Source organism: Chanodichthys erythropterus, chromosome 6 (genome assembly GCF_024489055.1).
Source record: "Chanodichthys erythropterus isolate Z2021 chromosome 6, ASM2448905v1, whole genome shotgun sequence".
NCBI lineage: Eukaryota > Metazoa > Chordata > Actinopteri > Cypriniformes > Xenocyprididae > Chanodichthys > Chanodichthys erythropterus.
The window spans coordinates 27855212-27872519 of NC_090226.1; the positions used below are offsets into that span (position 1 = coordinate 27855212).

At 37.6% G+C, this 17308-nt stretch overlaps 1 protein-coding gene across 1 annotated transcript in view; it reads right to left on the reverse strand.

Moving 5' to 3' along the window:
• ttll7 (tubulin tyrosine ligase-like family, member 7) overlaps positions 1-17308 on the reverse strand; it is a 112447-nt gene that overhangs the window by 25343 nt on the left and 69796 nt on the right. Inside the window, exon 13 of the mRNA XM_067388538.1 lies at positions 11266-11401. Coding sequence (XP_067244639.1) covers positions 11266-11401 — 136 coding nt within the window. The remainder of the gene's footprint in view (positions 1-11265; positions 11402-17308) is intronic.

A 17308-nucleotide genomic window follows, 5' to 3' on the forward strand; every position in this document is an offset into this window, starting at 1 on the left:
ATATTAAAAATAAAAGGATTACAATGTAAAAGATTATTATTGTGTGCATAAAGATAAAAATGCTTTGGTGGAATTCGGCTTTTCCTGTAGATGCATCCGTTTCCTCGCAAGAGAAGCGTTCAGTTTTTCCGCTTGCAAATTCCGCCATGTAAATAGCGAATCCACCATGGTGCGAGTGCAACTGGCTTTTAAAGGGGTGGTTCAATGCGATTTCACTTTTTTAACTTTAGTTAGTGTGTAATGTTGCTGATTGAGCATAAACAGTATCTGCAAAGTTACAGCGCTGAACGTTTAATGCAAACGGAGATATTGTCTTTTAAATTTATGGCAGTTTATTGAAGCTGCTGTTTATTAGCTTCAAACTGTAAGTACATTTTATTGTTTTGTACATGTCTTTTAATCGTAATGTTATAGTTCTGTTGCTATTTTTCAAGGACATATACAAAGAGCAACTCGTTTTTGCTAGACAGTTAACATTAGCTAAGTTCTAGTGCAACAAACACCAACAAACGTCTATGTTCATAGACAAACAGTTGCCCATGCTAAAAATTAAAGGATACCTTTACAAAAATGTGACTACTCAGTCATGTATTTGGCTACAGTAAAGCTTTAATCAGGATAAAACTGTATATTGAAAGCTAACAAACAGCAGTGACAGTATATCTAAACACTTTGACACAAATACTAAATGAAATAAACGTCCTTTAAAAGCTGCGATTGCAGAGGTTCTGCTTTACCCTCTTCATCTGGGTCTGATTCGGCTCAATTTGATACAGCAATACAGACGCCATTGTTTACATTTCCAGCTTAGCGCGTAACTACGAATGGTAAGGGGCGTGGCATTTCCGGACACTTCAGCAAATCATGATATACTGGGCCAGCTACCAACCTGCCAACCAATCTGAGCACACTGCATATTTCGGAGGGAGTGGCTTAATAAAAGCAGGAAGTCAAACGACCCATTCATATGAGAGTGGAAACAGAGGTGTAGAATAAACGTAAAATATATGAAAAATACAGCGCTTTCAAAAAAAAAAAAAAAAGTTAAACTGTGCCCCCAAAACACAATCAAGCCTAGAAAAAAACCACTGAACCACCCCTTTAAAAGTAATGGGAGATGAGATTGGTTTATTCCACATTACGCCCAAAACACATCCATTACTCATTAAGAGAATACGGACAACCCTTTTAGACCATGTGCCGGGAGCACTGACCATTTTTCCTGTCCTAGCAAAAGTAGATTCGGTCACGCCCTAAGCACACTTGTGCCGTGCGCTTTAGACCTTGCACTTAGATTGTTAAAATATGGCCCTATGTGTTGATATACTGGTAATTGTTTTTAACAATCAAAATCAATCAGTTTACATTTTGATCATATATTGATCATTTTTAACCAAATATTTCCTGTAAAATTTATATTTTTAAATCAAATACTTTAGATGAAATAATGGATGCTCTGACTGACCCAATACATAAATATCTAGATCAAATATCACCAAAAGGCTTGAAAACAATCAAAATATAACTGTTTTGGATATATAACATGCCAACTCATATTATTAGAATGAAATCAGCAAAAAATAAAATAAAATAAATAAATACACAAAAAAATTAATTTCAGTGAGGCCTCTACATTCCAAAATATTTTAAACCCATTATTATCTTGTCCAAACTATAGGTAATCAAATTGAGTAATTTCTAGGGAAAAAAATCCTAAATCAAAACAGAACTTTGCATGACACCTAAACAATTTCTTGGCATAAATCAAAGCCATGTGTTCAGCCCGAGTTCAGGAATCCATCTGGAATCATTCCTTCATTCCTTCTGGTCTTCATTCCTTCTTACAAGTCACTGTATCTGAACCACACTTTGAGTTTAACACATCATAATCTATGCAGCATTTCTTCTTGTCATTTCTTTCAAATAAAGCACTCTGTTGTTGACTTTGAAGTATAGGTTCACTGCAACTGCTCAGGTCACATGAGAAAAGTCTCTAAAATTACAGTTCCCTGGTATTACTAATCACACATTACTAAATCCTGACTAAATTCATTTTCCATTATATTTTTTTGAATTAAAGGTGCTGAAGAACATGTTTTCAAAAGATGTAGTATAAGTCTTAAGTGTCCCCTGAATGTGTATGTGAAGTTTCAGCTCAATTTTTTATTTTTTTTATTAATTTTTTGTAACTGCCTATCATTATAAATGTGCCGATTCAGGGTACGCGGCCCCTTTAAATCTCGTGATCCATGCCCCAAGAGCCTGCGCTTGCCTTAAACACCATAAACAAAGTTCACACAGCTAATATAACCCTTGAAATGGATCTTTACAAAGTGTTCGTCATGCAACATGTCTAATCGCGTAAGTATAGTATTTATTTGGATGCTTACATTTGATTCTGAATGAGTTTGATAGTATGCTCCGTGGCTAAAGCTAACATTACACACTATTGGAGAGATTTATAAAGAATGAAGTTGTGTTTATGCATTATACAGACTGCAAGTGTTCAAAAAATCTGCCATTTTTCGCTGTTGTCCTTGCTTGCTTACCTAGTCTGATGATTCAGCTGTGCACATCCAGACGTCCTGCCCTTGTATAATGCATTGAACATGGGCTGGCATATGCAAATATTGGGGGCGTACACCCCGACTGTTATGTAACAGTCGGTGTTATGTTGAGATTCCCCTGTTCCTCGGAGGTCGTTTAAACAAATGAGATTTATATAAGAAGGAGGAAACAATGGAGTTTCAGACTCACTGCATGTCATTTCCATGTACTGAACTCTTGTTATTCAACTATGCCGAGGTAAATTCAATTTTTGAATCTAGGGCACCTTTAAAACCAATGATACAGGCAAGCAACACCAGTTAATTTAAAACACTGTAAAACTCATTATCAGTATGATTCATTATGATTAATAATACTGATTCCAATTATAGTGTAACACTTTCCATAAAAAGGTTCCAATAATTCCAGCGGTCTTTAAAATGATGTATTCCTCTTCCACAACAGTTGCACATTCACACTGTCTGTTCCTGGAGCTGCCTGCAGATCCCTTGATGACACCCTGGAGTTCTTTTCAGTCATCCTGAAACATCTTGAGTTCTGCTCTTGGGATGAATGGTGTGACAGACCAGCCTGGACAGATTGCCAGTGGTCTGAAACCATTATTTGTAGATTGCCTACAATAGCGGACTTAAAATGTCTTGGAAATGGCTTTAAATCCCTTCTCAGGCTCATAAGCCTCTACGACATTCCTTCTAGGGGGGTTGGTGGGGGGCTCAGTTCTTTTGATATTGGCATGACGTCCTCCAACGCTTATGACCAAACCAGACCAGTTTATTGAGGTTTATATAAGGTCAGCCTTACTATTTGATAATCTAATTAGCACTTTATTCTAACCAATTGGTGCATTTAATTAGGTATGTGATGTAGTCATACAGTGCTCAGCGTAAATGAGTACACCCCGTTTGAAAAGTAACATTTTAAACAACATCTCAATGAACAAAAACAATTTCCATTAAAGCTGCAAGCAGCGATGAAAGGGCCCTCGCACCCGGGTTCACCGCCACCTGTTGGCCTTAGGAACAGTGATCAGTGGGCGACATGCATGTAAGCGAGTGAATACAGGAGAATTATGCCAAAGTCATTTTGAAATGCCACACTTACTGAATATTGCTGTGTTGATGTCTTCAGGCCAGGACTTTTATCGAACATGTGAAGTTTGGAGCAGATTGTACATTGTATGCCTGAGTTACAACAACTTCCTGTTTCTTTAGTGCCGTTAATCGCATAAATTAGCCCTCAGCCAAGTGTTGCATGATTTAACGTGTTTCTAGCATCTTTGGTACTTCGTGGCATAATGAAATGTGAATCTGGTAGTAAATTACAGTGTAAAGCATGCCATTTCCTGTTGCCAGCAGGTGGCGCTATGGCTAACTGAATATTGTCATATAGATGTCTTTAGGCCAGGACTCTTATCACACATGTGAAGTTTGGAGCAGATCAGACATAGTATACCTCAGCTACAACAGCTTCATCGTTCATGGCGAAACATCAGACTTTGTCAGTCCGCCACGGACACGCCCTTCAGCGAAAACTGAAGATCTTTGATATTTATCATTGCTAAGGTCTTAAGATTAAACTGATCACATTTGATGTGTATCTGGTTAAATCTCTATGAGGAGTTAATCACAGTGTAAAACATGTCATTTCCTGTTGACTGCAGGTGGCGCTATGACTGTGACTGAATATTGTCATATAGATGTCTTCAGGTCAGGACTCTAATAAAACATGTGAAGTTTGGGGCAGATCAGACATTGTATGCCCGAGTTACAACAACTTCCTGTTTCATGGCGAAACATCGAACTTTGCCAGGTCGCCACGGACACACCTTTCAGCGAAAACTCTAGATCTTCGCAATTTAGCGTCTCAAAGGCCTTTAGATTAGACTGACCAAATATGATGTTGATCTGATTAAAGCTCTAGGAGAAGTTCGTTAAAGTACAACGTCTGGAAATGGCAAAAACTGCACAAATTTTGCAAAGAAAATTCAAAATATCTGACTTCCTGTTGGTTTTCAGATTTCACTCCAAGAGACTTTTTGTAGGTATGGGGCTGTTAGATGTTTGTACCAAATTTCATACCTGTACATGAAACGTAGTGTCAGGGGCACTTCGTTGAAATTTTTTAGGTGGCGCTATCGAGCCATTTTGCCACACTTAATTCTGAAATTTATATCAGACGTAAATTTTTACCACTTCTGACGCATCTGCAAAGTTTCATGAGTTTTCGAGTATGTTTCGGCCTTCAAAAATGCGATTCATTTTGGAGAAGAAGAATAATTGGCTGAGCAATTTCAATATGGTCCTCACACCATCGGTGCTCGGGCCCTAAAAATGTTGACAAGACTAAGTTTTATATAACATCTGTTTAACTTATAACATGAAAGTAATGTTAATAATCTAACGTAGATTACACTAACTTAGTTTTACTCAAATTAGGCTGATGCAAAAATGAGTACACCCCACAACAAAAACTACTACATCTAGTACTTTGTATGGCTTCCATGATTTTTAATGACAGCACCAAGTCTTCTAGGCATGGGATGAACAAGTTGGTGACATTTTGCAACATTTATCTTTTTCCACTCTTCAAGAATGACCTCTTTTAGAGACTGGATGCTGGATGGAGAGTGATGCTCAACTTGTCTCTTCAGAATTCCCCATAGGTGTTTGATTGGGTTTGATCAGGAGCCACTGAATCACTTTCACCCTGTTCTTCTTCAGAAATCCAACAGTGGCCTTAGATGTGTGTTTAGGATCACTGTCATGTTGGAAAAGTGCACGACGACCAAGGGTACGGAGTGATGGTAGCATCTTCTCTTTCAGTAAAGAGCAGTACATTTGTGAATTCATGATGCCATCAATGAAATGCAGCTCCCCGACACCAGCAGCACTCATGCAGCTCCACATAAGGACACTGACACCACCATGTTTCACTGTAGGAACCATGCATTTTTCTTTGTATTCTTCACCTTTGCGACGCCATACAGTTTTGAAGCCATCAGTTCCAAAAACATTAATCTTGGTCTCATCACTCCAGAGTATAGAGTCCCAGTAGTCTTCATCTTTGTCAGCATAAGCCCTGGCAAACTCTAGGTGGGCTTTTTTGTGCCTGGGCTTTAGGAGAGGCTTCTTTCGTGGACGGCACCCATGCATGCCATTCCTCTACAGCGTACGCCATATTGTGTCATGGGAAATAGTCACGCCAGTTTGGCTTCTTTAGATAACTGCAGTGAACTTGCATGCCGAATTTCTTCAACCCCTCTCATCAGAAGACGCTCCTGTCAAGGTGTTAACTTCCGTGGACAACCTGGACGTCACTGTGAGATGGTTGCAGTTCCATCTCTTTAAAATTTTTGGACCACTTTTGCTACAGTACTCTGACTGATAAGTAAAGCTTTGCTAATCTTCAACTTTCTGGCATAAAGAAATTATTTTCTTTCTCAGGTCTTGTGACATTTCTTTTCCATGTGGTGCCATTGCTGACAGCATGAAATGGGAAGGGGTTTTAACACCCTTTTATAGTCTGCTGGACACCTGCGTAATGAATAATTAGACTCACCTGTGGTTTAATTCTTGTTAAATTATACATTTGTAGTCTAAAATTTAGCTTTGCTCCAGAGACTTTCAGTGGGGTGTACTCATTCTTGCATCACCCTAATTTGAGTAAAACTGAACATTTTGTTCTCTAAGTTATATTATTAACCTTACTTTCATGTTATAAGTTAAACAGATGTTATGTAAAACTTAGTCTTGTCAACATATTGTTTAAAATGTTACTTTTCAAAGGGGGTGTACTTACTCACGCTGAGCACTGTATATTTCAAGTATCATTTGATAAATATATTTTCTTTTATCTATTAATAATCTGTATGCCCTATTATGTAACACCTCTTATGTAACATTTTTCAACTTTAATAGAGACTTTTTCTGCCCTTTTCTTCATTACTAACTCAAGATGATTATACCACTTTAAAAAAAAAAGTATTCAGAAACAAGTTCAAAGAAAATATATTTTCAATTTAAAGTCATTCTTATTTTAATTTTTATTTAATCACATCAAAAATAACTTCCAAAATTCAGTGTATAAAAAAATATCTTAGTAATTTTACATGAGAGATATCATTAGGCTTCAAATCGCAAATGAAATTTTACTCTAAAAAATGGCCTTAGTGCCTGTCAACTGGTTCATACAAATAAATGCAGCCAAACAAAACAAGATTGGATAATGACAGAAGTTCAGATGAGAAAAGGGCAAGCGTGCAGTTGTATAAACAAACAATAAATGTATTTTGGTGAGGATTGAATCATCACAGTCTCAACAATTTGATCAATAATGTTCTGAATCTTTTGAAAGTTTTTTTTTTTCTTTTCTTTTTTTCATTTTGTGTGTGTGTGTGTGTTTCATAGACTCTGATGTTTCTCCATTACAAATGTTGCATGCTTTTCAAGCAGAAACATTATCCCAGCAGTAACTCAATAAGCCAGGCATTGATCTGTTGTTCTGTTTCAGATGGAGAGAGATTTTAAGTGCATTAAACTCAGTTCTTTTGCTCATCGCCGCCTTGTTCTCTAAATTCAGAGTAAGACTTATTGTTCAGGCAGTAGGTGAAGAGAAAAAAGGGCCACAATAAGCCAACACTCTGATTGCAAGTGATTTGTCAATATTTGCCAGCGTTGCTACCGTTAAATATGAAATTAGTTTTTGTTACCTTGATTTGGGTTGATTTTGGGTAAAATATTGAGGGTAAATTAAACATTAATAAAACATTTTCTGATTGTATGTGTTTATTAAGTGTATAATTACATTATTTTCACATTTAAATTTTAATATTATTTTAATAAATTAAAAATATATTAGGATTATAATATAAAAGGCCCCCTTGGAAGTTTGCTAAGGTCCCCTAGTTGAGAACTACTGCACTAGAGTAATAAATAAATTATTAAAAGTACAGTTTACACAAAAAATTTAATTCTGTCATCATTTACTCACCCTCGTGTTGTTTCTAACCCATAAGACTTTGTTCAATATTATCTCATAATTTTGGTCATTGAAAGTCCACACAACCAAAATACATCAGAAAGAACAAAAAAAGACATTGAAATGTAATGCGTTTCAATGGAACGGTTTAATCCAACCTCACTGATGACAGAATTTTCATTTTATAATGAACTTATAATATAAGTATGAATATAATGCATTTATCTAATGACATACAATATTTTTAGACATTATGCTACTAGAATTGATCATAATGTTATATTGGATATGTCTGTAAACATGAGAAACCCTGATCTGACAATCCCTGATATCTAGATCATTTAATTAATAAAAGTAGCATAATATTTGTGACAAGCAGGACGGGGCGAGAGCCGTGATGGAACGGTCCACGGCCGGTGGCGTGATTGCTGAAGAGCGTCACCTGCTCTTGGCAGCGGTCTCGTATCTCTCATGGAGGAGCTCCGGAAGAAGGACGAGAGAGGACCAGGCCTGGATTTTATGTTATGTTTAATTATGTTTGTGTATGTTTGTAGAGACTGCTGCCATTTTACTTTCGTTTTGTTGTTTGTTTATTTTATATATTAAAGATTTACAATATTAAATTACTAACAATTTTTAGTGACATCATTAGGATTTTCATTACAATTTTCCACCCTCTCTGTGATCCTTAAATTGACCATTTTTTTGCTGCTGTGCTTCTAAGATGTAAAAGCTTCTTTGCATGTGAAATGAGAAGCAATGCTTTGCTGCGAGCTGTGAACTGTAAGCTTGCTTTCGGGTCCAGTATAGTTTGTGCTGCCCTTGCTGCCTGCTGCATCTTTCAAAAGCAGCCTTTTTGCACCGACTGCACTACATTGTGACAGCTAAAAACAATTCTGAAATGTGCATTTTATAACATTAAAACCCGGCTGAAATAATCAGGGTTATTAAAAATAATAATGAGCGTACCCTTAAGAATATGCAGGGCGACAAGAGCAACACATAGACTTTCCCACAGTTCATTCTTGTTAATAGTTTTTCTAGTGTTTAGGAATAATAGGCATAGCATTTATCCTGCTTTCTCCTTTCAGTGAACAGTTCGTAAAATATAATTTTTTCTTAGTATGAAGAACATTTTAATAATCTAATCTAATCTAATCTAATCTAATCTAATCTAATCTAATCTAATCTAATCTAATCTAATCTGTTGACATATAAATTTGACCAGTTATTGTAATCCAGTGATTCTGGAACAAACGACTTTTGTAGCAACAGTAAAGAGTAATGTGATTACTGTTTAGACAGAGTGAGTACATTAGTGAAGTATTCCAATGAAAAGAAAAAAAAAAATTAGAAGTAATTATTAATATTAATGACTTATTTTGAGCAACACCCCCAACTCTCTGTGAATTTGTGAGGATTAGACAGGCCCTAGACTAATGCTAAATGCTCAGAGTTGCTAAAACACTAAAGCTATGACAATACATATTCACACTGACAGACAAGAAGGTCAAAGACCACATGGCAGTGGCACAAACTCGGGCTCTTGAATCTTGCCCAAATAAGCCAGACACTAGCTCCATAGGAAACAGCTCACACACTCCCCTGCCACATCAACGACTCAAAACTACAACCTGCCTAACAACCATCTCCATTCAAACTCATCCCAAAGCCAGATTTCAGATTCCATCGATGTGTGTTATGAGGACGGAACCCTTCCAACAATATGCCACATTCATATGCATGGGTACAAAGATATGGCCTTGAAAATCCCTGTAAAATGAACATCCAGAGGTTTCAGAGAGGTTGTGCAGCACAATAATGAACTCCATCTGAATAGAAAATTTGAGAGCAGAGGCTTTCATAAAAAAAGAAAAAATGCTCAGAAATGCAGTGGGACAATTTTTATATAAGGCTAATAAAGCTTTTAAAACATTGCTTAACAATTACATTTTTAGATTTTATTATTAAAAAAAAAACAAACAAACAAAAAAAACCACTGATGACAGTTTCCAAGCCCTTGCGGTTTAAATGAACTTCTTCGATTTTGAGCCATTTTTGTAGCAATCAACAAAATAATATTAGAATATTTGGTAACACTTTTCAATAAGGTTCATTTGTTAACCGTGACGAGCAGGGCGGGCGAGAGCCGTGAGGGAACGGCGCGAGGCCGGTGACGCGAGTGATAATGAGCGTCACCCTCGAGGCGTGCCGGCCTCGAGTCTCTCACGGAGGAGCTCCGGAGGCATAAAAGGAGGAGCGACTACAGTGAAGGACGAGAGAGGACCAGGCCTGGACTTTATTTTATGTTTTATTATGTTTGTGTGGCCGGCAGACGTCCGCGAGGGTCTGCCGGCATTACTTCCGTTTTGTTCTTTGTTTATTTTACATTAAAGTTTGTGGGTGAAAGACGCTGGTACGAACCGATTTAATGCCCAATAATTCGTACAGTTCGCGTAACGTGCGTGACATAAACGCCGTGCCTTGATCAGTGAGGATTTCTTTTGGAATCCCCACCCGGGAGATTAAGCGAAACATAAACATTAACATTAGTTAATATATCAACTAACATGAACTAACTATAAGCAATACATTTGTTACTGTATTTGTTAACGTTAGTTAATAAAAATACAGCTGTCCATTGTCCAATACAGCTGTTGTTCATGTTAGTTCACAGTGCATTAACTAATGTTAACAAATACAACTCTTGATTTTAATAATGCATTAGTAAATGTTGAAATTAACATTAACAAAGATTAATAAATGCTGTAGAATTGCAGTTCATTATTAGTTCATGTTAACTAATGTAGTTAACTATAAACCTTATTGTAAAGTGTAACTGGATATTTATTATCATAATTTCACAACATAACATATTTAGTCAAATGCTGCCATTCATGCTTAGATCAATTATATATATATATATATTTTTTTTTTTGTATTAAATCATTAATAATGTCAACCTAATTGAGATCCTTACTGAATCCTCGTTCTGAAACTAACATCATATCTCACAATCGTAACTGACTTTATACTTTATAAATGACTTTATATTTCGCAACTGTATTTTTATATATCGCAGTTGCAATTTCTCTGCAATATTTTATTCTACTTCTACTTTATACTTCACAATGTGACTATTTCTTATTTTAAACTTTATTTCATGATTAGCTTTTTTATTTTTATTTTTACTCTGAAACTTCTGTGTATGTTTGTAGCTTGTAGTGTCACCAACTACTTTTTCACACAAAAGCTAGCTTCATTATAGCTAAACAACTTTAAATTATGAATAGCTGGTAGTTTTAGAAGCAACAGTTTCAAAATAGCTTTTCCAACACTGTATATATGTATGGCTCAGGCAATGGCCCTGTTTTATTATGTGCCAGGCAAAAAATCAAATCAAATCAAATCTCATCGCTTAGAAAAGTAATAGCACATCTCTCCTCAACTTAGCCACATTATTTGAGGTATCATTCATGTCTGTAGCACAATGGATTGTTTAAATCCCTAACCCTTTGAATGAGCAATAGTAATACTGATGGTTGCCTTGAAATGGCAATAATGAAAAACAGATGGCCACAAAAAGAGTTAGGAAGTAAAATACTCTTCCATATATCTCATTTCAAATGCAAAAGGGCAAGTAGTAGGAAGTAGTTGTAGGGAGGAAGAGAAAGAGGGGAAAACAGCAAAAGATTGTTGAGTTGCATCTCAGGTACATGCCTTCATTCGTTTCAGTGGATTATTCATTTCCTTTTGAAGTGAAGCTGCTCGCCCAGCGAGGAATGTCTGAAAGGCAGCTGAAAGGAGACTCTCATATTTCTCCAAGAGCAGCTTGTCATCTGGGGGGTAAATCCGCCTGTACAGAGAGAGGGAGAGGGAGAGAAAGAGTTTTATCTGATTATCTGATTTAGCGGCCTGGTCTGTCTGCTTTTCTAATCACTTAAACAAACCTCAATCACTCTTTTCACACATGCATTTGTCCATTAATGCTGTGTATATACTAATGATTAATAAACTTGTCTTTATATTAGACGTTAAGACTAAACAAAAGCCAGAGACGTGTAAACCTTTGTCTATATCTGTGTGATGGATCTTCAGATCAGCGCCATATTGGAGTGTGTATATAATCAAAACCAGCAACTGGCTTTGCTTCAGGAACCCAGATTTTACATTAGACATCAGATGGCGACTCATTATAGTGCCAAAATTGTGTAAAAAAAAAAAAAAAAAAAAAAATGTATATATATATTTATATATTACTGATAAAACTTTACATTAGGTATACATAGTTAACGTTAGTTAATGCACTATTTATTAATGCAGTTTTAATTAATAGTTTAATCTTTTTTAACATTAGTTAATAAAAAATACATTTTTGGTTCATATAAATAAAAGCTTTAAAGTATTTTTCATTGTTTGTTCACGTTAACTAATGTATTTATCTAATGAATCCTTATTATAAAGTGTTACCATATCACCATGAATTAGACCAAATCGATTTCAATCCTGTGTAAACATAAAAAACATCATAAATGTGATTTACCAGTTTAAATTGAACAAACAACAAGCTAAACACTGTATTAGTATTAGCTATTTAACCAGTCACAAACATGCCAAAATACAGTACAGTTTGATTGGACAGCCTTTGATGTCAACAACAAAATATATGGGTGGTGTTTTCCCTCCCTTATAAATGTTGTTATGCAAGGCATAACATAGAGACCATAAGATGATGTTGTACCACCCTAAATAAGCCTGTTTATTTTGCTATCACAACATGACTATATCATTAGTTGATTTTTTTTATATGCATTTGCATTTAGAAGCATTGTTCCTCCCTTTTTTAAAAAAAAAAACAGACTGACCCACCATTTGAGAATCACTGATCAAAATAACGAGTGCCTCAATCTAAATAAACAGTGAAGGTGGAGCGAGCGACACGTTTTACCTCCCATATTTCCACATTTCCGTCTAATAAACTAACACTCTTGGCATGTGACATTTAAAACGGCTCTTTTGGATTCCGGCTTCAATGTAATCAAAAGCTCAAGTAATGTAAATGTTCAGATCAGACGATAAACCGCCCCAAATCCATTAAGAACTACAAGAACGATGGACAAACTTATGTGGGAGAAGTAATCTAGTAAGAGTAAGTGGGCTTAGTCTTCAGCATATGGCATGCTGAAATCTGGGTCTGACCCACAAACCTCAAACACTTTTTTTCATGTTTCAGCATCTTTTGGGGTGTTTTTATTTAGAGTTGAACAGAACAGCAGTTACGCGCATAAACATAAAATGACCTATTTAGGAAAAGGCATTCGTTTCGTATTCCTCCTCTGAGGCTCTGACGTGGAGGCTCCGTATTAAGGAGCGATTTGTTGCAATTACGAAGTGACTCATTGTATGAAAAATGCAGCATATGCTAAATGGTGCAGTTTCACTATGAAGAAGCTACTCTACCTCTACAGTAAATACAAAGGGTTAGTTGAGATGCATGTGTAATGAGGTCAAGTTAATCAAATCTTAATGGTAGGTCTTCGTTAGACAGATTCTGGTGTCTGAATCTAAATGTAACAAATGACAAGAGTAATACAATGCAAGAAGGCTTTTGGTTTCTGAGGAATTTGGCTTTACAAAACATTAGTAGTCATTAAAGGAGTAATTTGTTTTATGTTCTGCAGTAAGCAATCTTCTTGTGTGACAAGAATATATAAAATACTGACAACTTTTGTTCCTTCTACACCAGGCCTCTCAAACTTATGGAAGCTTGTTTCCGTAACATAATAATAATAATAATAATAATTCACAATTACAAAACAATTTAAAAGATAATTACGACTTTTTTCTCACAATTTTGACTTTTTTGTCACACCTCGCAATTCTTACTTTTTTCCTCAGAATTGCAATATATAAACTTGCAACTACCAGTTATAAAGTCAGAATTGTGAGATATAAACTCGAAATTCTGAGAAAAAAGTCAGTCTTTGCGAGATTTAAAGTTGCAATTATCTTTAAAGTAGTGCTGTCAAAATTAGCGGATTAACGCATGCAATTATATTTATAAGTTTAACACGTTAAACACGTTAGCATTACATTTTATCATTAATAGACATTACTAAGCAGTTTATAAATACAGCTATAATTGCTTTATTCCTGATTTAAAGCATAATTAACACACTAAGTAACTAATACTATATGTATAAATAATAAGATGCATAAATGTACATTTAAATATTTTATTAATCACTTACTTACACTTCCTAAATGATCTTAAGAACCACTGACAACTCCTAAATAACTGGTTTGTGAATTTAGAAATGATAAATTGATTATTAATAAAGTAAAAAAAAAGCAATTATTAAACTCATTATAGATATGCTTATAAATCAAGAACAAAGCATTTATAGCTGTATTTATAAACGGCTTACTAATGTCTATTAATGTTTAATAAATGATGAACTGACTATTTACTAATGCTTAACTAATGCTTCATAGTGTGAGTTATTCTAAAGTGTTACCAAGCAGTCTTAAATTAGTTAAATAACATTTTAAATGAAAGAGTTCTAAGAAAATCGAGATGCACGTCAGATCCGGCAGCGGCAAGTCTTAATAAACCAGTTACTGTGATGTCTGTCATTAAAGTTAATCAAAGAAGATAGCACAGAAAAGTATAGCTTTAATAAGGATTAATCTATATTTAATTTATAATTTATGCAGTGAAGAATGTAAAGTGTTAGATAACTTTATTCTATTTCTGTGTATTTCAAATATACAGAAATTTAATAAAGTAAATATGGGTAAATATGACATTTATTATAATGGGCTTATGGGAAGATTGTTTTAAGTTCACTTATATTAAAAGCTTTTATTTTTTAAAAACCTAATAAATGTTGAAATTGATAGCTTTCAGTTCCCTTTCAGTCAGTCATGTTCGACATACGTCAGAACTGACAGACGAATTGGGGATCACTTTGAGAGACCTGCTTTGAGTGTAAACTAAACGAGCCAATGGACACTGACATGCGAACTTTGCATCAGACGCTCCGCCCCCGTGTGGGTATAAATAGGAAGCGGATGCCTTGTATATTTGCTTTTCGCTTCGGAGCCGAGCAGTTCTGTTCCTGTTCTTCAATCTCTCTGAGAGTGTTTCTACGAGCTACTGCTCTTTGGGGAAGGAGCCTCTTTGATTGGTGTTGGTGTGATGGCTCTTTCAGCAGTGGTTGCGATCTCTCAAGAGCATTTAAAACAGTTGTTTTCACAGCTCTTCAGACTGTTGCACCTTTAATGAGTTTTGCTGTTCATTCAGCCTGAAAGAGGTTGCCCCTTTAATGAGTAAGTGCACACAGTGGGCTGCACTAAATTCCTGCTGTTGTGCCGTGACTATTCCCCTGTTTGCTTCAACACCAGAAGAGGGCTAAATTTCCCTAAAAGAGCTTACACGGGTGTGACACTACGTCTTTTTAAAGACGTCTTTCACCCATGTGTTTCTGGATGCAGTCATTTCCTGTACTCATTGATGGCCACGGTCACTGTTTCACATGCCTGGGCATAAAGATGCTGTAACTGCGTTCATGGGTGGTTTATGTTCTCTCATGAGAACATGACCGCGTCAGCACATTTTTCATCTTGCCTTTCTTGTAAGGGCTTGAGTGTGTTGGTCGGCACTCTAGATGTGCGGTCAAGACTCGAGTTCCTCAAATGAGTTCCTTCGCCTATTCCCCGATCGATCTAGTTATTCTTCTGGTGGCCACCAGAAAAGGGTTATTTTGGCTAATAAGCCTTAGTGACCTGAGGATTACAGTGGGGCTTTTTCCCCACTCCTCTATCGCATTACAAGTATGCTGAGACCACGTTCGTGGGTGGTTTATGTTCTCTCATGAGAGCATGACCACGTCGGTGTGTTGGGGCTTGAGCGCTCAGCGCGCTATGTTTAGTCAAGTCTGACGGCCATGTTAACTGTTTCACATGCCTGGCAGCTTCTGGATGGGATTGCTGGTCCTTCTAATAGGGGACCTAGTGTTTCATTCGGGACTCCAGCGGAGGATCAGATGTCAATCGCTACATCGGAGAGAGGGCTGTTATGCTCTGAAAATGAAAATGTAAGGGTACTGTAAGGGTATGTGTGCGCTCATGTTGAATCAGATTCAGAGTTGACAGTCACGCTTTCCCAGGTCGCAGGGATGCAATGCGAAAATCACCTTGCCTGTCCCCGTGCCTTTTTTCCCGGATGTGCATGGAAATCTTTGCAGTATGGAGCCATATTGGCACCGAAATATGGAAAGCCAAAAGTGCAAAAATCTGTATAAAAAGTTTTTCCTCTCTCACTTGTCCTCTCTCCCTTGTTGTTGGGGCTGGAGTGCTATTGGCAGGCCACCTCTGCCCTGCATGCGTTGGCCAGCCTGCAAAGTAAACAAACAACAAAAAAAAAAACTACGAAAAGCCAAAGCACTCATAATGCACAAGTGTAGTTCTGAGCTGGTGTTGAGCTATGCACAGTGACTAACCATGACTAATGTCACAGCGCAGGCCCTCGGACAGACGATGTCCATCTTAGTGGCCCAGAAGCACCCTGGCAAAACCTTGCAGAGTTTTGAGACATTGCCAAAGTATGCTTTCTCCATGCTCCCATCTCACGAGGTGGACCTTTTCAGTGACACTGTCGAAGATTGTGCCCAGTAGTTCACGGTCCAGTAGCAGGTTGAGGTAGTCAAGATTTTGCCTCTCTACTCTCGTCCCCTTCTTCAGAAGGTGAGGATGACAGCATGCGATGCAATGCCTCACTGTTGTCGTTTCTCTTCAATCACCAGCGAACAGCAGTGTGCGGTTTGGGAACATAGCCAAACCTTCTCACGCACCCTCTGTCCAACCATGGAGCCAGGTCAGTGTTGCACCACACACTTAGTCGGGACCACACACTTAGCCGGGGGCCACCCCAGTGCCTCTCGAGTTGGGTCCCTGCCCTCCACCTCCACCGCTGGAGCCTGCTAGCGTTCCCCAGCCAGTCCCACTGGCTCATTCAGACATCAGAATTGGCTATGTGATTCAGTTCGCCCGGTGCCCTCCCAAGTTCCAGTTCCCCCACTATGAGGAGCCTCTGTGCATTGAAATGGAACATATTCATTAAATGGTGCTCTTCCCACCAGGAAGTCCCCTGAAGATGTCCGGAAAGAGTCATGCTTTCCTTCCTGCAAGAGGGGTTGGAGGTAAGGCTGTCTCCCTATACCCTGATGGTGTATATTGCTGCAATAGCCGCACATCATAATGTAGTCAGAGGTGAGTCTATAGGAAAGTATGACCTGATCATCAGGTTCCTCAGAGGTGTGAAAAAGTTAAATCCCCCTCATCCTACCTCAGTACCCTATTGGGACTTGTCTCTGGTGCTCACGGCACTACAGAGGTCTCCCTTTGAACCTTTGCAGTCAACTGAGTTAAAGTATGTCGTCGAAGACAGTACTCCTGACTGCATTAGCTTCCATCAAGAGTGTAGGGGACCTGCAAGCATTTTCGTTCTACAAATCATGCCTAGAATTCGGGCCAGCCAACTCTTACGTTGTCCTGAGACAGCCTGAATATGTGTCCTACCACTTCCTTCAGGGACCAGGTGGTGAACCTCCCAGCGCTGCCCTTAGAGGAGGCAGACCCAGCCCTGGCTTTTGTCTGTCCCGTATGCACTCTGTGGTTATATGTGGACAGAACGCAAAGCTTAGGACCTCAGACCTGTTCTTCATCTGTTTCGGAGGCCAGCAGAAGTGAAAGGCTGTCT